The sequence below is a fragment of the Corythoichthys intestinalis genome, chromosome 8 (assembly GCF_030265065.1).
Source record: "Corythoichthys intestinalis isolate RoL2023-P3 chromosome 8, ASM3026506v1, whole genome shotgun sequence".
NCBI classification, from domain to species: domain Eukaryota; kingdom Metazoa; phylum Chordata; class Actinopteri; order Syngnathiformes; family Syngnathidae; genus Corythoichthys; species Corythoichthys intestinalis.
The window spans coordinates 19,232,909-19,254,782 of NC_080402.1; the positions used below are offsets into that span (position 1 = coordinate 19,232,909).

Genomic DNA, 21,874 nt, shown 5'->3' on the forward strand with positions numbered 1-21,874 from the left:
CACGTTTTGTGTCCCAACTGACGTTTGCACCAAAATGCTGTTGATTTCAGAACTCGGTGTTCCGACGTCCGTGGACTTGTCGAGCAGCGATCCGACTCACGCGGTCGCGTCCTTCTCCGATGGCCATGTCTGCATCTTCGACATGGAGACTCAGCAGCTGATTCTCAAGATGGAATCGGCAGGAACTGCAGGTAAACTCATGCATTACACATACAGTTGTGCGTGCATGTATGTGCACGGTCTATGTTGATTGATCATTTAGTTTTTTTGCCTGTTGAGATTCTCCTCATCCAATCAACAAAGTGCTTAGTCATCCCACGCTGCCTGTCAGCATTACGGCGCATGAGGACAGACACATACGATTTTTTGACAACAACACGGGTACGTCATGCCTTTGTGACCACACAGGCAGAGGAACACATACTTCCTGTTGTTGTCGTCGTCACTTTTATGACTTGTTTGTTGTTGGCGTGTCGCGCAGGTAAGCTAGCACACTCCATGGTGGCGCACTTGGATGCAGTGACCAGTCTTGCTGTGGATCCAAACGGAATTTACCTCATGTCCGGAAGTAAGTGACTCCTGAACAGTGGTACAACTTTCGCATGAAAGGTGAAAACTATTAATAAAAACATTAACATAGTTCTAAATAATATAATGTGTGTAAAATAATTTTCTACATACATTTGCTAATATTAAGATAAAATGTACAGCAAAAAATTGTAACCACTTGCGCAAATTTGTAAAAAATAATATAATGAAAAATTTTCAATTTACTAAAATGTGTTGCAGAATTATAAAATTTTGCAACATTTTTTATTCTCAGAAATGAAAATGTACATAGAAATGTGAAGCAATGTCTTTTTAAATACCATTTTAAAAAAAAATGTACAACACAATTTTTTATACGGATAAAATGGTTACAAATGTCTCCGTCAAAGCTGACAGAGTGGAAAGACAGACAAAGAGCTTTTTCTGTTAAAAAATTCTTGTGAATAATTGCTTAAAACCCTGAATTTCATATAGATATGGATGCAAAACAGTCTCGATTCTTGATTAAAAGCAACAACAAAAAGTGCACTCAGCATTTATTTTACGTAAATATCGTGAACTATGATGCTAGTCAGTAAGCACATTAGCGGCCGCCATATCACAAAGAGCTTTTTACGTTGAAAATTCTTGTGAATAAATGCTTAAATCCCTGTATTCTTTATAGATATGGACATAAAACAGTCTCGATTTTTGGTTAAAAGCAAAAAAATCGTGCAGGTAACATTTATTTTACGTAAATATTGCGAACTATGCGGCTAGTCAGTAAGGAAATTAGTGGCCGCCATATGTAAACAAAGAGCTTTTTCTGTTGAAAATTCTTGTGACTAAATGCTTAAATCCCTGAATTTCTTATAGATATGGATGTAAAACAGTCTTGATTCTGATTAAAAGCAACAACAAAAAAAGTGCACTTAGCATTTATTTTACGTAAATATTGCGAACTATGATGCTAGTCAGTAAGCACATTAGCTGCCGCCATATCACAAAGAGCTTTTTCCGTTGAAAATTCTTGTGAGTAAATGCTTAAATCCCTGTATTCTTTATAGATATAGACATAAAACAGTCTCGATTCTTGGTTAAAAAAAAAAAAAAAAACCGTGCCGTTAGCTAGGGTTGCCACCTGTCCCTTGAAATAAGGAACGATCCAAAATTGGGAATTAAATGTTGCGTTCCGTACTGAACTAATACAGAATATAAATGAATAGATACTACATTTCTATGCATTTTAGGAGTTTTGGGGATGGCCCTTTTTTTCTCTGCCTGTACAGCTTTGGGCGCTAGGGGGCTGTCCCATATTTCTTATTTCTGAAAGGTGGCAACTCTACCATTTATTTTACGTAAAAATTGCGAACTATGACGCTAGTCAATAAGCAAATTAGCGGCCGCCATATCACAGACAAAGAGCTTTTTACGTTGAAAATTCTTGTGAATAAATGCTTAAATCCCTGTATTCTTTATAGATATGGACATAAAACAGTCTCGATTTTTGGTTAAAAGCAAAAAAATCGTGCAGGTAACATTTATTTTACGTAAATATTGCAAACTATGAGGCTAGTCAGTGAGGTAATTAGTGGCTGCCATATGTAAACAAAGAGCTTTTTCCGTTGAAAATTCTTGTGAATAAATGCTTAAATCCCTGAATTCTTTATAAATATGGATGTAAAACAGTCTCGATCCTTGGTTAAAAGCAAAAAATGAGGCAATTAGCAGTTATTTTATGTAAAATTGGGAAGTATAATGCCAATGCTGTAGCGGCAAATCTCTCCCATTGATTTTTTTTCACAACGTTTTAAAATGCATGCATGGTACAAAAAATACAATAATTACCTTGAATCCTCAGACAAGTCACTCCTGAGACAATCTTTCCTTTTCTTTTTGTATGCGGTACAGCTTTCGTACTTTTTCAACCTAAATCTGGCGTTAGATCGCTGCATGTGACCGACTGCTAATAAATGATGCAGAGTATGGGACGGAGTGACGCAGTGAATGTGTCATGTCAATACATTATAAAGTCTATGATGAAATGTTTCAAGATTTAAAGATTTTTAGCGTAATGTGCAAAAGATTTACCTGACATCTGCACCGCATCCATATTGTTGAGCAATGTTGTTGCTGTTTTGAGGCCACGACTGCTCAGTCCGTGTATGGAACGTGTCGAGCAAGACGTGTATCCAGGAGTTCACGGCCCACCGCAAGAAGTTTGACGAGTCCATCCAGGATGTGGCCTTCCACCCCGCCAAGTGCTACATCGCTAGCGCGGGGGCCGACGCCCTGGCCAAAGTCTTCGTCTGACCGCCGTCTCACTGGCCCAAATCCATCTACTATAGCGCAAGGGCGTAGGTTTGCATAGGGACGGTAGGGACAAAACACTACCAACTTTTCAGGGTGCTCAAATTGTCCCCACCAACTTTTAAGAAACTTTATTTAAGTTATATTGTGGCTTCAGTTATATACAGTGGGGCAAATAAGTAGTAAACCACTAATTGTGCAAGTTCTCCCACTTGAAAACACAGACTTTCAACTCACTCCACAGATTTTCTACGGGGTTGAGATCTGGAGACTGGCTAGGCGTTCCTTACTGAACTAATACAGAATATAAATGAATAGATACATTTCTATGCATTTTAAAAGTTTTGGGGATGTCCTTTTTTTTCTCTGCCTGTACAACTTTGGGCGCTAGGGGGGGCGTCCCATATTATTTCTGAAAGGTGGCAACCCTACCATTTATTTTAAGTAAAAATTGCAAACAAGACCTTGAAATGCTTCTTACGAAGCCACTCCTTTGTTGCCCTGGCTGTGTGTTTGGTATCATTGTCATGCTGAAAGACCCAGCCACGTCTCATCTTCAAGGCCCTTGCTGATGGAAGGAGATTTTCACTCAAAATCTCTCGATACATGACCCCATTCATTCTTTCCTTTACACAGATCAGTCGTCCTGGTCCCTTTGCAGAAAACTAGTCCCAAAGCATGATGTTTCCACCCCCATGTTTCACAGTGGGTATAGTGCAATTCAGTATTCTTTTTCCTCCAAACACGAGAACCTGTGTTTCTACCAAAAAGTTCTATTTTGGTTTCATCTGACCATAACACATTCTCTCAGTCCTCTTCTGGATCATCCAAATGCTCTCTAGCGAACCGCAGAAGGGCCTAGATGTGTACTTTCTTCAGCAGGGGGACACATCTGGCAGTGCAGCATTCGAGCCCCTGGCGGCGCATTGTGTTACTGATAGTAGCCTTTGTTACTGTGGTCCCAGCTCTCTGTAGGTCATTCACTAGGTGCCCCCGTGTGGTTCTGGGATTTTTGCTCACCGTTCTTGTTATCATTTTGATGCCACGGGGTGAGGAGGGAGTTGAAAGTCCGTGTTGCCCAACGACAGCCCCAAAACATCGCTGCTCTAGAGGAGATCTGCATGGAGGAACGGGCCAAAATACCAGCAACAGTGTGTGAAAAGCTTGTGAAGAGTTACAGAAAACGTTTGGCCACCGTTATTGCCAACAAAGGGTACATAACAAAGTATTGAGATGAACTTTTGGTATTGACCAAATACTTATTTTCCACCATGATTTGCAAATAAATTCTTTAAAAATCAAACAATGTGATTTTCTGTGTTTTTCCCCCCCCCACATTCTGTCTGTCATGGTTGAGGTTTACCCATGTTGACAATTACAGGCCTCTAGTATTTTCAAGTGGGAGAACTTGCACAATTAGTGGTTGACTAAATACTTATTTACCCCACTGTAGGTCATTTAGATTGTCTTTTTGATCATATGTTTTATTTGTTGTAACTGACCCTACCATTGTTAGGTGAATTATTTTCATTATGTTCAGACTTACATGTACCTCTTTTCACTTGCTAAATGTGCCGGTCCATTTTTTCTTCCTAAACACACATTTGATTGGCTGATGACCTGACCCCCCCCCCCCCCCCACACACACACACACACATTAGATATTAGGGATAATAGACGTTTTTTTTTTCAGCCAGCAGCAGCCACTGTAAGAAATGTAAAAAGACATACAGTAAACGTTGCGGAAAAGGGGAACACCTCACTAATTTTGCTCCTGAAAGTCCGACCTGCATCAGAGTTAGCATGACATTTAACTGTATGAACTAGCTAACCTGCAGAACTCGAGTAGGTAGCTGCTTAGAGAGAAGTGTCCTGCTGTTTATGTTTTCTACTGTTAACGTTAATTTAACTGTGTGAAATGTAGTGAACCGGGTTTTACCCCCTTCTTCCCTGTTTTACTTTATTTAAGTGATCTTAAAGCAGCCCACTGAAGCTTTCATTTTTTTGTTGTTTGGCTGTGCTTGTGGACAAAAGCATTAGTTTTTTACCTGAAGGACGGCTCCATTTTTATTTATTTTTTGATACTCCCAGACAAAGACGTTTTTACGGTTATATTTATTTTTATTTATTTTTTAGACAATATAGAGTGGTCTTAAGACGAATGTTTTTTTTTTTTTCATTCCTGGATAGTTAAGAGATGATTAACATGCTTGTATTTATAGTGTATGTTAATATAATTTATGTTAAAATTATGCAAATTAATTGTGCTCATAAAATCTGGACATTTTTTTCTGGCAGTTTTCAAAATGTTTCTTTCGCAATGTTTGAAAACAAAGGTTTGAATCGTACGGTGTAGGCTGAACCAATATACATAAAAGTTAGTATTAGTCACTGCAGATTTATTTTGCATTGATCATTAAGAATATCCCGTTCCCGGCAAAAAGTGTACATGCAGGTTATGCCATATCGTCCCTACCAATGTTGAGACCAAACGTACACCCTTGGCGCACCACGACGCCATTTGACATTTTTGTTTCTCTGCATAATTACTCCTTTTTCATTGCTGGACCGTATTCCCCTGCTTTCTTTCAATTTGGTACTTATGTTTTTTTTTAACCTACCATTTGTTGCTTTTAGGCATTGTGGTGTTCAGGGACTATGTAGAAATATTGAGGAGCTTCATTCAAACCATCCTATAGCCAACCTGCCATTTTTATATCTTACAATTCACCTTGACAAGTAGTAAACAATGATTTATGCATAAAATGCAATATATGCTCCAAAATGGAAAACTCATGGTCGGGAATATCCGTGTCTTTTGTCGGACTCTGGCGCTGGCCGCCACTGATATAACTTTGTGCAAATTATACATTTGAACTTTGCAAACAATCATGTGACCAAGAGAGAGATGAGATTGAAGTAAATGATTTATTTATTTATTTATTTGGGGATTCGCTTAGTACCTATGGAAGCATATTGCTAGCGCACCAAGAAACAAAAAAAATTGAGTATCACATTATGACATGATAAGTTTGACGTTACAGTGTGATCAATTTTAAGTTTTATGCTTTAGAAAAGAATTTATTTATAGGGGGAGGGCTGGCAGTGAATGATCATGTTTCAGTAGCATTGACACAACTGGGAGGGGCTTCCGCCAGTGACCTGAACTGCAAATAATTGCTTTGCGGTAATTTATCAGGGTATAGAGCTGAACTGATCATGCTGAACATTGTTATTTTTCTGCTGTGGCAGCAAATCATTTCCGCGATGGCCCCAAATGCTTTCTACTTAACCTGCTGTGTTGCTAATGTTGATTAGCTTATGATGCATATTGTGTATTTATAAGATATATTTTTAAAATGCTTAAAAAAAGGTGAAATTATGTTAAGTTTTTCTCCTAGGTAATCAATAGCTTTATTCTTATTGGTTGAGTGTGTTGACGGGTATGAAAAGGTTGTACAGTCTAAGAAATGAAATTGAATCTATTTATTAACGTGATGTGAAGCTTTTTGCATCAATTGAAGCTTTATGTTCGCCAACTGACATTATAAATATTAAAAACTTGCTTTTTTGGGGCCATTTTAAGCAGAAAACTTTGCTTTGTTGCTTCACTGTTTGTAAATGATGTGTGATTAATGTGTACAGTGAAAGCTGATAGCTTAGCGACAATGTACATACTCTTGTTTTTACTATAAAATATTGTGTGAACTTTAACCATGTTATTGTACACTTTTAATTAAATATATATATATATATACAAAAATAAATCATACTGAAATATTTGATGCTTTATTTTTCAGAATCAACACTTTAATTAGCCGTGCAGATATACATTATGGAATGAGAAGTAAACATGCATTGCATTTATGTTTGTTGTGGAACATTAATGAATGAATGTATACTGTATTGTAAAGAACAGTGCGTGTGAGTATGGATTTGATGTATCAGCACATATCTGACAGTACTGCACAAATAAAGTTGCTATTTTCAGAGGAAAATGTGTATTTTTTTTGAGACTACATTTTTTTTTCTTTTCTTTTTTTAAATCTTCGAGACAAAAGGTATCTTCCACAGTAACAGGCTTTTGTCTCAGAAATTCACATGTTAAAATAACTTTTTTTTTTTTTTTTTGTCCAGTTCCGATACTCAGAATCAGTGACCATTATGGCAGCGGACAGGATCGGATTTGGTCATAGGATCTAATTGAGCGTCCACTTTAAGGGGATAGGTTTGGATAGGGACGGTAGGGAGTCTAGGGACATAACACTACCACCTTTTTAGGATCCTCAAATTGTCCCCACCAACTTTTAAGAACCCTGATTTGCATATTATATATTGAGTTCAGTTATATAGGTAATTCAGATTGTCTTCCCATATGTTGTAAGGATAGAATTGACCCTACCCTTATTAAGTGAATTATTTTCATTATGTTCAGACTTACATTTACCCCTTTTCACTTGCTGAATGTTGCGGAGCATTTTTTTCCCTCAAACGCACGTTTGTTTGGTTAATGACTTATACAATATATCGACAACATGCTGTCCCCCCCCCCCCTTCGAAAAGGAGGGATATTAGAATTTTTTTTCCAGCCGGCAGCAGCCAATGTGAATGATGTAAAAAGACGTCAATGTTGTGGAGGTGGCGAACACACCACAAATTTTGCTACTGAAAGTCTGACCTGCATCGGAGTTAGCATAACATTAAACTGTGTGAATTTGCTAACTTGCAAAACTTGAGTAGGAAGCTGCTTAGAGAGAAGTGTAATCCTGTATGTGTTTTCTACTGAAGGAGATAGTACCTTTTCTCGTAGGCACCGTCTAACTGTTTGTATTACTCTAACACCCAATAGAAAATAAATAGCACTTATATCATTGTTTGAGGAAAACAAGCAGAATATAGGGCATAAAAGATACACGACGCCTTCTTATCACGGAAGCCCAACGTGTGCGCCATGAGCAAGACTGACCCACCATTTCTCGCAATCAGTTCTTCCGGTGGGATGCTCTGTCCCAACACAAGGGGCACCGGAGAACACCCGATATCCAACTGATAACACTGATAAAAGGGAGCGATTGTGAGTATTGTCACATTTTTTGATGTTGAATATCAGACAGTAGAAGAAGACAAGCTCACCTTGGGGATCATGAAACAGTTGAACATGTATTAACGATGTGTGTGAATTATGGGGAGCAAAGGAAACATTTGAAAACCGTGCTGGTATCGGCAAAAGAGGCATTTAGGATGGAAAATATTCTAAAGGTAAAAACGGCCAAGATCCAAAGACAACTAATGGTGTTTTTTAAGTAAACGGCTGATAAAATGGATATAGAGAAAGGGATTGTTTTCATTTTTATTTATGTATTTATTTATTGTGCCAAACCGTCAACCCAGTAGATGGCGGTAATTCCCCACGATACAAAGGTAAACTGCCAACAAAAAACAAGAATAAGACAAGCTCGGCTTACTTTTACTGTCAACAACAAAAGTGCATCGTTGGCACAGTCATCTTTTGGGAACATTAAACTAGCGCGCGATGAACTCGTACACCTGTGAAAAACTTTAAAGTAAGTCACACTTGATTGGCGCCGTGGCACAAAATGAGGACATTTTGTTTGGGTATTTAATTTCGTTCGACAGCTCTCTAGCAATTTAGCATGAAGCTAACAGCTCCGACAAACAAAATACACATTTGACATTTTGTTGTTGCATTTTCTTGTTAGACCAGCGTTTTTTGACTTGAGTCTGTAATGGACTACCGCGTTCTCTTAACGTCAAGGAATAAAAGTTACTACATTGTGTTGTTGTATCTGCTAACTTAGCTTAGCATCGCCAAGCTGCACTGTTTTTGGAGCATTTTTTTTTAACGAATATTTGTTTTACATGAAAGTAGGACTATCACACGTGTCGTTTAACCCTTGAAGAGCACTCATTGGGTGCTTTTGACTTCTAGACGTCCAAATCGATTTTCCAGTTTAAATGCATTCATTGCACGTCTATATTTATTCCTAGTAGGCAATGAGTTATAAATAAAAATGCGTAGCTAAATTTTAGAGCGTTGGTAGGGGGCATAATCAGAGTGTATTTCTGGCTTTCATTTCAATTTGGCTTTTATTAACGTTGTATTAACAGAGAGCTCGCACTGTTGAGAAGTGAAGCAAGAATGGGAACGAATTTCACTTAAAAAGCTTCAACAATTAGCGTCCTCACTTCCTGGACGTTGATTGAATGTTGTTTAAAAAAAACAACAACAAAAGAATGTGAAGCAACACAGTGGTACTGGTATCTGGTAAATGTGACCCTTGTCTTGTAGTTTATAATGTATTCATTTAAAGCAGCACTTGGTAACCTTTCAGTAGTGCTGCAAGGATTAATCGATTAACTTTGAAAAAAAATATTCGAATTGATTTTTATTGCTTCGAGTATTCGTTTAATTAAAGTGGTGTTGGAATGTTTTATTTTGAAAGTGTTTGCATTTCGTTTTATTGATCAGGGTGGATACACTGCCCTTAGGTCTGCCTCATTTCACATGGCTGAACCCAACTGCTCCCTGTTAAGACCAACTTAAGCCAAGTTTTTTGTTTGAGCTGTTTTTTATGCATTCATAATTTAGTTTATAGGCATATTTAGCCGTTTTATGTGTGAATATGTGTCTGAACCATTTGTTAAGAGCACTGTAAAAAAATTATGTTGACACTTTATAATAACTATCCGTTTTACTAGTTAATAGATCATTAGTAAACTGTTGATAAATGATTTATTATTAATATGTGAAGTATTTGTTAACAGTTAGTTAAGCATTTACAGGGTTTTCCAATATGGTCGACCCCATTCTAAATGCCCATGCTAGTTGATGGATCTTAATAAAACTATATACACTTTATGTTGAAGGTCATAAGTTTTATTGGTTGAATATACAAAGAAAAGTACAAATATTTGTTGGTTCTATGGCAAATTTTCATAAATGTGCAACATGAGCGCTGCCTGCAAAATGCCTTATCAAAACGCCTTTTCTTTTGAAGTGAATGGCATTTCTTAACCTGAAAAGATAGAAATGCCAAACGTTACACACAAAAACTTGAAACGTTTCTACACAAACTGTTTTTCGGGTTAAGAACACCCTGTAAATGCTTAACAAACTGTTAACAAATACTTCACGAATCACCAATAAATCATTCATCAACAGTTTACTAATGATTTATTAACTAGTAAAACGGGTAGTTATTATAAAGTGTTACGAAAATAATTTTATAGCATTTAAGCTAGCGGACTTTTGCTATGTAAGTTGGCCAATTGTTCTTTTGTTGTACGTATTCCTCATTTTTTTGAATACTGTTTGAGGCTCAGATCAGGTATTTTAATTTTTCATGTTCCTTATCCGATTACTCGATTATTCGAACTAACTAGTACATCGATTAATCGACTACTAAAATAATCGATAGCAGCAGCCCTACTTTTCAGTTTTGGTCGATTTTAGCGATGTCGGTGGACAAAAGCGATAGTGTTTTGCCTTTAGGAAGAATGTGTTTCCAATGAGAACTAGCATTGCGTTTCCTATGAGAACCAGCGCAAACCCGCACAGTCTCTTAAATCAATCTTAATAAAATCATCGAGCAACCAAAAATCTATCTCTCGGTCGCCTGCAGATGGAATAAACAACATATCTGTTTTCAGCGGCCGTGTGAAGGATGAATAGTAATAAGATAATTAATCCACTTGTGGCTAAACAGTAGCATATGACGGTTAGCAGTCTTGTGGCTAAGACGAATTCGTTTTGGGGGAGAGGTGGCGTCACGCCAGCGAGTGAAACCCAGGCCAATGTTTATTCTGTATATCCTAATTGCCTCTCTTTTTTCCTCCTCAGACAAAGCTTTTTGTCTCTATTGTTGCACTGTCATCTTTGCAGAATTCGCGCGAAAGTGTTCGCATCGACTTCCATCTTTATAATGAATGGGGAAAGGGTGAAGTGATGTATGCCGTAAAGTAGTCAGCACATTTGTAGTTTTTTTTTTTTTTTTTTGTCAAAGTTAACTATTGCTGGTGTAAGCAATACATTAGGGCTGCAGCTATCGAATATTTTAGTAGTCGATTAATTGATGGACTAGTTAGTTTGAATAATAGAGTATTCGGATAAGGAACATGAAAAATTTAAATACCCGAGCTGAGCCTCAAACGGTATAATTAATTTTAAAAAAAATATGAGGATCTATGTACAACAAAAGACCAATTGGCTAACTTACATAGAAAAAGTCCGCTAGCTTAAATGCTATAAAATGCTAAAGTTTTTTTTACAATGCTTATAACAAATGGTTCAAACACATTCCCACAAAAAAACGGCTAAATATACCTGTAAACTAAATTTTGAACACATCAAAAAACATTAGCTCAAACAGAAACTTAACTTACGTTGGTCCTAACGGGGAGCAGTTGGATTCAGCCATGTGAAAAGAGGCAGACCAGAGAGCAGTTTATCCACCTTGATCAATGAAACTAAATGCAAACACTTTCAAAATAAACCATTACAACACTACTTTAATTAAACGAAAACTCGAAGCAACAAAATTTAATTCGAATATTTTTTTCCTAATCGAATACTCGAGTTAATCGATGAATCGTTGCAGCACTACAATACATACACCCTCAAGATATAAAGGAAGTGCTATTCAACTAGTTGTCAGTCGACATTACAAATGTTATTAATATATTTTACAAAGGTTGAAAAGTTACCTAGTGTTCCTTTAAATATAGTTGAACATGATTTGCAAGTCATTGTAGTCCATTTTTATTTTTGCATAACACACCCTACCAACTTCATTGGAATTTGGCCTGTTAAAAAAATGATAGCGAGCCAAACAGTTAGCAGATAAAACATGTTTGATCTTAAATTCCCACTGACGTACACTGGAGACTACCAGGGAATATTCCATATTTTCTTGGCTCTTTGCAACCTTACCGACACACCTATGTAACCTGTTGTGTACGTGTGGGTGTGCAGGGAGGCTGTGGTCATGAGTGGTGAGCGGTCGGTGGCGTGACTGCCCTAGAATGGCCGCCGAGTTGTTTCCCGCCAAGAAGCTTCTTCCGTCCGCCTCTGAGCAGCAGCAAGAAGAGCAGCAGCAGGAGCAGCAGCACAACCCACAGTACCAACAAGAGCATCACCAGCAGAACCTGAGCAACAACAACGGCACCTCCAGGCAGGCCGGCTGTACCTGGCAGGGCTTGTACCCCACCATACGGGAGAGGTGGGTGCCCCTGATTTAAATAGCATGAGTAAAACTAGTATGAGTCATTTTTTTGGTTTGTTTGATGCAGGAACTCAGTCATGTTTAACAATGACATGATGGCAGATGTCTACTTTGTGGTGGGACCGCCAGGTGGGACGCAGCGGGTTCCGGGCCACAAGGTACCACAGCTCACACACAAATAATAACCCCTGCTCTCCAGCTTGCGATGAACTCATTCACTACTATGCTCTTTTCTATTTGTAAATTGGGAGTTACATTTACTGTCACTCTTGTGCAGTACACTTGCATGCCCGCACAGTGATGGAAATCAAGGGAATTAAGTTAAATAGGTAAAATACAGAAATTTTATAAGGAAATACCATTTTACTAGTAGCTCTTTATAGATTCAGAAAATAAAAGTTAAAGTACAATAAAAGAAAATAAGGATGTTTAAATCAATAAAAATGCTAAACAGTTAACGGAAAATAGGGTTTGTGCGGGTCATTAAAAAGCATTAAGTGGATTCAAAATTCAGGCCTAAAAAAGCATTTATCTAAATGTTTGAGACTTTAAAAATTATGTAAACTTGACAGTTAAAAAAACTTCTTTACATAATTTATTAGAGTTGGTCTGATGCTATTGGGCAGCTGGGATAAGAGAACATAAGATCATTACGGAATAAGAGAGCCGATACGATCAGCTACCCTATAATATCGGCCGATAAATGGATTGTAAAATTTTATCTGATATTATCGACATCGGTTTTTCATTATAGGTTTTGGGTCAATGTGCATGTAGTCTTCAAAGTGAATGTAGAAGCCTTCTGCGTTGGTATAAGGCAGTGCTTCTCAATTATTTTCTGTTACGCCCCGTTCAGGAAGACGCAGTTCCGTGCAACTCTGCTGCCACTGTAAATTGGTAGTGGGCTGGTAAAAAAAAAAAAAAAAAAAAAAAATTATAACTACACCTCTTCATATTATTGTCCTTGTTCTCATAAAAAAGTAATAAAAACGTAATATATCTCTCTTTGGTCTTGGCCATTGTGGAGAGGTTGGAGTTTGTTTGTTTGAGCATGTGAACAGGTGTCTTTTATACAGGTAACAAGTTCAAACAGGTGCAGTTACTTCCGGTAATGAGTGAAGAACAGGAGGGGTTCTTAAAAAAGAACTAAGAGCCGAAATATTTACTAGTTGGTAATGTATCAAATACTTATTTCATGCAATTAAATGCAAATTTATTATTTAAAAATCATACAGCATGATTTTCTGTTTTTTTGTATTAGATTCCGTCCCTCACAGTTGAAGAGAACTTATGATACAAATTACAGACCTCTACATGCTTTGCAAGTGTGAAAACCGGCAAAATCAGCAGTGTATCAAATACTTGTTCTTCCCACTGTATATTCATCTCATGTCAAATGTATCAAATTCTAAATATGACATTATATAATTACACTAATGTATCTTTGAAATCAAACTTTAACATTAAATACCTTGAATACTTTTGCCAACCGGCACGAAAATCTTTTATTTTCCAATCCATGTCAACACAGCAAGTACGAATTTCCCGTTTTCATCTCTGAAGCAGATGTTTTCCAAAACTTTGTAGACCAGCATAATCAAATCTACGCGGTTTAGTGCAAGTGAAGTGAAGAATGGGGTCCTCTTATGTTTCCAGTATGTCCTGGCGGTGGGCAGCTCGGTTTTCCACGCCATGTTCTATGGCGAGCTGGCTGAGGATCAAGAGGAGATTCGCATCCCCGACGTGGAGCCGCCGTCCTTCCTCGCTATGCTCAAGTGGGTGCAATTTCAGATAACTAACTACTGCCAATTTAATTGAAAAAGGATTTGAAGTTTTAGTAATCGGGGGTTCTGGCCACCAGGTACATCTACTGCGATGAGATCGAGCTGTGTGCCGACACAGTTTTGGCTACGCTGTATGCCGCTAAGAAGTACATAGTGCCGCACCTGGCGCGCGCTTGCGTAAACTTCCTGGAGACGAGCCTGAGCGCCAAGAACGCCTGCGTACTGCTGTCTCAGAGCTGCCTGTTCGAGGAGCCCGACCTGACGCAACGCTGCTGGGAAGTGATCGACGCTCAAGCCGAGCTGGCCCTGCGCTCTGAGGGCTTCTGCGACATCGACGCGCACACGCTGGAGAGCATCCTGCGCCGCGAGACCCTCAACGCCAAGGAGATGGTGGTGTTTGAGGCGGCGCTCAGCTGGGCCGAAGCCGAGTGTCAGCGTCGGGATCTGAGGCCCACCATCGAGAATAAGCGGATGGTGCTCGGAAAGGTGTGCAAAATATCTCTTCTTTCTGGAGAAATTGTGTGGGATTTTACACCTTGTATTGTAATGCACTTGTTGATTTTAGGACATTTCTAGGTTCCTGTGTATTTAAGGTTACTTGCTGTTGATTTGGGGGAATTTTGGGGCACTTCTGAAACACTTCGTGTTGACTCTGGGTCGTTTCTGGGTCAATTCTTGTTAATTTTGGGGCATTACTGAGTCACTTTCGGTTCATTTTGGGTCACCTGTTGATTCTGAGTGGTAAACAGTTGAGATGTGCGCAATTAGTCGTTTAAACTAATCGTTTAATCGCCTACTCATAATTAAACGTTTCATATTTTACTGGTCAGTCAAAGGTTGGGCTGCAGCTATTGACTATTTCAGTAATCGATTAATCTATCAACTAGTTGGTTCGAATAATTAAGTTGTCGGATTAGGAACCGTCCGCTAGCTTGAATGCTACAAAATGCTAACTTTTTTTTTTAAACAATGCTCTTAACAAATCATTCAAACACATATTCCCACACAAAAAAAATGTTAAATATCGCTATAAAGAAACATAAACTTCTTAATGTATGAGGGGACATGGGGCGCGGGGCCGATTCATATGGGGCCTATCTCCGTCAAAGCTGACCGAGTGGAAACACAAACAAAGAGCTTTATCCGTTGAAAATTCTTGTGAATAAATACTTAAATCCCTGAATTCCTTATAGATATGGCCGTAAAACAGTCTCGATTCTTGGTTAAAAGAAAAAAAAAACGTGCAGGTAACATTTATTTTGCATAAGTATTGCGAACTATGATGCTAGTCACTAAGGAAATTAGCGGCCGCCATATGTAAGCAAAGTTTTTCAGTTGAAAATTCTTGTGAATAAATGCTTATTCTTTATAAAAATGGACATAAAACAGCCTCTGTTGTTGGTTAAAAGCAAAAAAAAAACTGCATGTAGTGTTTATTTTACATAAATATTTCAAACTATGAGGCTATAGTCTTTAAGCCACTGTGGCGCCGCCTTATCACCACAAAGAGCTTTTTTTCCGTTAAAAAATTCTTGTGAATAAATGCTTAAATCCTTGAATTCTTTCTAGATATGAACGTAAAACAGTTTCAATTCTTGGTTAAAAGCAACAAAAAAAAAAGGTGCAGGTAGCATTTATTTTACGTAAATATTGCAAAGTATAATGCTAGTGCTGTAGCAGCTAATGTCTACCATTGATTTTTTTCACGTTTCAAAATGAATGCATGGTACGAAAAATGTAATGATTACCTTCAATCCTCGAACAAATCACTCCTGAGACAATCCTTCCTGTTTGCATGCGGTACAGCTATTGTACTTTTTCCACCTAAATCTGGCGTTAGATCGCTGCATGTGACCGAATGTTAATAAATGAAGCGGAGTGTTAGACGGCCCCCTTCGGGAAGGTGTGACGCAGTGAATGGGAAATATGTCATGTCAATACATTATGAAGTTTATGAAACTAAATTATGAATGCATAAAACAACATATTAGCTCAAACAAAAAAAATTACCTTATGCTGGTTTAAAGAGGGAGCAGATGGATTCAGCCAAACAAAAAAATACCTAATGCTGGTCTTTAAAGGGAGCAGCTGGATTGAGCCATGTTAAATGACTTATGTCATATTCACTGTTGCCACTAGAAGGCATTGTATCCACCCAAATCAATGGAACTAAATGCAAACACTTTCAAAGTTAGTCTATTTTGAATTTAGTCAAAATTCCCATCCCTGGTGAAAATGACATGTTTATATAAGAGTACGCCTGTGTGTGTTAAAACTAGGCCATATACTTGATCCGCATCCCCGCCATGGCTCTTGAGGACTTCGCTAACGGGGCAGCGCAGTCCGGCGTGCTGACGCTAAACGAGACCAACGACATCTTCCTGTGGTATACGGCGGCCAACAAGCCTGAGCTGCTGTTTTGCAGCAAGCCTCGACAAGGCCTGGCGCCGCAGCGCTGCCACCGCTTCCAGTCGTGCGCCTACCGCAGCAACCAGTGGCGCTACCGCGGACGCTGTGACAGTATACAGTTCGCCGTGGACAAGCGCGTCTTCGTGGCCGGCTTCGGCCTCTACGGCTCCAGCTGCGGATCGGCCGAATACGGGGCCAAAATGGAGCTGAAGCGTCAGGGCGCACCGGTGGCGCAGCGCGTCATCAAGTACTTCTCGGACGGCTCCAGCTCCACTTTCGCCGTGTGGTTCGAGCACCCGGTCCAGATCGAGCCCGACGCCTTCTACACAGCCAGCGTGGTCTTGGACGGAAATGAGCTCAGCTACTTCGGACAGGAGGGCATGACTGAGGTGCAGTGCGGTAAGGTCACTTTCCAGTTCCAGTGCTCCTCAGACAGCACTAACGGAACTGGCGTGCAAGGCGGTCAGATACCAGAACTCATCTTCTACGCTTGAGTAGACACTTTTTGGCTCCAATGGAAGGCCTTTTGAGTATTTATTCCCATTACTCAAGCTATCATGCTCTTTGGTCCTCACTAGTAATAAAATACATCACACTTGTAAAGAATAGAACAAATGCCCAAAAGATCACTGATAAAACATCTGAATAAGTTTGATTTTAATGTAATTTATGCACAACCTCTCACATAACAAAAATCGGCAAATATGACTATAAATGCGATAACAAGCATAAGCGGATTTTAAGGGGGGGGGCCTAGTGGCTGAAAAGTGTCATTGCATGTAATTCACTTTCCTATATATATATATATATATATAAGTTATAAAACTATAAAACTGCAACAAAAATGAATGAATTGAACAAAAACATTTTTATAATAGGTCGAAATGATTTTACGAGCACCTTAGACATTTGCTTTGCATATAATTTAAAATATATATATGTATTAGAGAAAAAAATATTTTTGAAATGATTTTTTTTCTTTGATTGAAAATATTTTTTTTTGATTGAAGCAACTTTTTGGGGGTTTGAATGATTTAGACACAAATGTCCTAATCATAGTATGGCCCAAACACAAAAAGGATTGCTTCAATCAAAGTGTTCAAGTTCAAATTTTTCAATCTCAAATATTTTTTGTATTCAAAAACGTTTTTCTATAATTGAAATTTTTCTTTTTTTTGATTGAAGTGGTTTTTATTTTTGAAAATCTATATTTTTTGAAGCAACTTATTTTTGGATAATAAAGAGAAAAATGTCCTAGCCAAAATGTGGCCCAAATACAAATCAACATTACTTCAATCAAAAGTTGCTTCAAACCAAAAAAAAAACTTGACTTAAAAAAAAATAAAAGAATAAAATTAATCAAAGAAAAATTATTTTCACATGCTTTTTTTTACTTTCTTTAGTTTCAACTTTATTTTTGCATTCAAAAATTGATAAAGGCAACTTTTTTTGATTGAATAATAGAGACAAATCTCCCGCCATATGGGTCCGCCGAGGGGATACAACTTTTGACTGGGGTAACTACATTGGCACAACACCGGTGGGCGTACCAAATTCAATGGATGACGATCTTGACGAAAAGTATTGCCCAAACAGCCTGATTTAGAATTCCCTTCAAGAATGATGGGAAACAAAAAATGCTCATGTCAACTTATTATTATAAATATTCTTGTAAGTTAATTTTATTGCTGACACTGCGTTTTGGGGTCATCAACATGTTGTGCCCCCCCAGCCCCAAAAGTCAAACTCCGCCGCCTATGATAACACGGTAACTAAGCCTGTTGCAATATGCAATAAGTCAGTTAACGGTAAATAAAAATGAGGGCGGTAATTGTCCCGGCTGTGATTTATCGAATATATATGCGCGTGCGTGTGTTCGTGTGTTTCACAGATGTTTATTGGTCATCAACACATTGATTTATTAGGATGTTTTGTCACTACATTAGTAGTTAAATTGATTTTTAAAAAATAGCAATAATATTACATTTCGGCAATAATTTATGAGACAATGTATCGCCTACTAAAATTTGTTATCGCGACAGGCCTAACGGTAACATAACCAAATGTACACGACATGGTAACTTTGCTAGAGGTTGGCTAACACCAGAATTTGAACCCTATGTTCATTCACAAAGTCGTATAAACAAAATACAGAAGGCCCAACAAGAAAGGGAACAAATGTAATGGTAATCTATTTAAGGATTTAGTTGAATAGTATTACACTTAAAAGTTGTTCCTTAGTATTTGAATAGAAACTGTTCTTAACCATGACTGTTTGTTGTTTGAGTTGAAGACCACTGAACTGTACTTGATTCATGCACAGTAGTGGTCTAAAAAAAGTTTTTTTTTAACATTTAATTGAGTCAATCTTTTGTGTACCACTGGTGGTACTGAAACCACACTTTGAGAAGCAATGCAATAGAGGACTATAGCACATGATAGTTGATCCACCCCTCTCCAAAAAAGGTATCTACGATACGGAATACATGCTCAGACGGCTTTCCAAAGGCTCACACTTTAGTTTTCCCTATAGTGGACCGCATCTGTAGAATTCCTTTTCACCTTCACAACAGAAGATGTGAATTTCTTTGGCGTTTCTCCACAAAGTTCTCAAGTGACGCAAAAACCCCAAACAGCAAAGACTTTTGAGCTTTCCACTCTTTCTTTGCTGGACAGGTTTTTCCATTTGTGAAGAATCATCTATGAACTGGACTCTTGCCTTAAAAATCATGTTGACACAAAAATGTTCTCTTTGAAAACAAAGATGTAACATTTTTAATTTTACCAAGCACATGGTGATGTGTTGTCAGTAGTTTTGTGTGTCCATGCATCACTTGTTTTTCATGTCTGTTGAATGTGCGCGGTGGCAGAAGTGGCCTTAAATCATGAGTTAAAAAACAACAACATTCTATTGTCCTATTTGTATATTTATATAGTTATGTGTCTGTTTTTACTTTTATTGGCAAAGAATCATCAAAATAAATACATTATATCACATTGACTATCTGTATGTTCAATCCCTACTATTTTTTTTCTGATGAATGTTTGAGTGCCAAATTAAATTGCAGCCATCACCTGACTAATATCTGCAAACCATTTGGCTCATGACCTTTCGAAATTCCTGAGCCCTTTATAAAATTTAAGTTCATCTTTATGATATCCAGTTCTCCGTTAAGCAAACCTTCTAAACAAACCAGTCTTTGAAAATAGGAAAGAACCAACAAAACCACCACCTTGGCATCTATGTAGGTTAAAGATGGCGGATACAAATTGGAGGATTTTTAAGAGTTTAAAGACTCGCACCTTCAATAAGATTTGTTGTAGGAAGTTAAATAATACAATAATGTCCAAAAGATCGGTCTGGTAATGCTGGCCTTGTGTTGGTTACTTTTTCATACCACTGTAGGTGAATTAATTATCTGAACCTTTTGGAATTGCTCATATTTCTGCATAAAATCACCATCATATTTGATCGGATATTTGTCAAAATCACACAGATGAAAAAAACAATGCTTAACTGAAACCCCCCAAACATTTATAGGTTTTCATATATGAGGATAGTATGCAAACAATGACAGAAGGGGGGAAAATAAGTGAACTATCACATTTAATATTTTGAGCACCCCCCCCCCCCCCCAACCCCCGCCCCCCCGGCAGCAATAACTTAAGCCATACGCATCCTTTAGCTGCAGATCAGTCTGGCACATCGATGAGGACTAATCTTGGCCCATTCTTCTTTACAAAACTGCTGTAGTTTAGTCAGATTCCTGGGATGTCTGGCATGAATCGCGGTCATGCCACAGCATCTCAATGGGGTTCAAGTCTGGACTTTGACTTGGCCACTCCAAAACGTGTATTTTGTTCTTCTGAAACCATAATGAAGTTGATTTACTTCAGTGTTTTGGATCCTTGTCTTGTTGCAGCATTATTCCTCTTTTCAGGTTCAATTGTCTGACAGGCGGCCTCAGGTTTTCCTGCAAAACATCCTGATAAACTTTTGAATTCATTCTTCCATTAATGATTGCACGTTTTCAGGCCCTGAGGTAGCAAAACAGCCCCAAAACATGATGCTCCCTCCACCATGCTTAACGGTGGTGATGAGGTAGTGATGTTGGTGAGCTGTTCCATTTTTCCTCCACACATGACGTTGTGTGTTACTCCCAAATAATTCCTTTGGTTTCATCAGTCCACAAAATAGTGTTACTCCCAAATAATTCCTTTGGTTTCATCAGTCCACAAAATATTTTGCCAAAACTTCTGTGGAGTGTCAGAGTGCCTTTTTGCGAACATTAAATGAGCAACAATGTTTTTTTTAAGACCGCAAAGGCATCCTCCATGCAGTCCTCCCATGAACACCATTCTTGGCCATAGTTTTACATGTAGTTGATGTGTGCACAGATATATTGGACTGTGCTAGTGATTTCTGTAAGTCTGTAGCAGACACTCTAGTTTTTTATTTTTTAAACCTCTCTGAGTATTCTGCGCTGAACTGTTGGCATCAGCTTTGGTGGACTGCCACTCCTTGGGAGAGAAGCGATAGTGCCAAACACCTTTTGGACAAGTTCTGTAACTGTCGATTGATGAACATTCAGACTTTTGGAGATGGTTTTGTATCGTTTCCAGCTTTATACAAATCAACAATCCTTGATCGCAGGTCTTCAGACCGTCTTATGACCAAGCTGGGATGCACATCAGACAATTCTTCTCATCAAGAAATTTCTTACCAGGTGTGTGTGTTTTATAGTGGGCAGGACAGCTTTATATTGAGTCACAGACACTCGAAGGCGAAGGACGCATTTCTGTGTCCTATATGGTATACTGGGGATGGGTTTCAATAAGCTTCGGCTTCTCCCGTCAGCCCTTTTCGGGTTGAATTAATTGTAAACACATATAAATGCTGTATGTTTGTTTGGATTTGTCATGCCTGAAGGGGAAATAAATAAAAACAAACAAAAAAACACTCATGATTGGGCACACACTTGACTTAAAATGTTTGGTAAAACTTGATTTCAATTGCTCTTTAAGTCTCCTTAGGTAGAGGGCTCACTTATCCCCCCCCCCCCATCCTCGTTAAAATAATAAAACCTGTAAATGTTCGGGTGGTTTTAGTTAAAGCAGACACTGTATTTTCATCTGTGTGATTTTGACAAAGATCAGATCACATTTGATGGTGATTTTATGCAGAAATGTGAGAAATTCCAAAAGGTTCAGATACTTTTTCATACCACTGTATGTATTAGTTTTTTTTCCCACTGTAGCTACAGAGAAGCAACCAAATCATTCCCAACAAAATTGTGAATAAAATCTCATAAAATAACCAATAGTTAGATACCTACTACAAAATAGCGGCAACCTGTCAGGTCACTTCTTCATAGACATCATATAAACGGGTAGATTTCTTAAGGTGAACTCTGTGATCTAACAAATTAATAACCATTTTGCGACAGAAAACTGCAGAGCTACGGTTATTTTCTCCACTGAAGTACTGTGAACTCGTTAAATTCTTGTAGGAATTACAAACCGTGTGGTATCTATAAAAGCACACTAAATATTAACGTTGCTATAATTTAAGATTAATGTGAATTAGTTTAGTATTATTAC

At 38.2% G+C, this 21,874-nt stretch overlaps 2 protein-coding genes across 2 annotated transcripts in view; both read left to right on the forward strand.

The window, feature by feature from the left end:
- Positions 1–6,849, forward strand: part of LOC130920617 (striatin-like) — a 47,535-nt gene extending 40,686 nt beyond the window's left edge. Inside the window, exons 15-18 of the mRNA XM_057843959.1 lie at positions 51–191; positions 280–381; positions 482–568; positions 2,672–6,849. Of these exons, the coding sequence (XP_057699942.1) occupies positions 51–191; positions 280–381; positions 482–568; positions 2,672–2,841 (500 nt within the window). The 3' untranslated portion in view covers positions 2,842–6,849. The remainder of the gene's footprint in view (positions 1–50; positions 192–279; positions 382–481; positions 569–2,671) is intronic.
- A 1,415-nt stretch (positions 6,850–8,264) lies between these two features.
- btbd3a (BTB (POZ) domain containing 3a) lies at positions 8,265–19,274 on the forward strand. The gene is made up of 6 exons (XM_057844687.1): positions 8,265–8,402; positions 11,831–12,077; positions 12,148–12,238; positions 13,737–13,855; positions 13,942–14,350; positions 16,144–19,274. Exons 2-6 carry the CDS (start codon positions 11,881–11,883, stop codon positions 16,765–16,767), a joined length of 1,440 nt encoding a protein of 479 aa, XP_057700670.1. The 5' UTR covers positions 8,265–8,402; positions 11,831–11,880; the 3' UTR covers positions 16,768–19,274.
- The last annotated feature ends 2,600 nt before the right edge of the window (positions 19,275–21,874 follow it).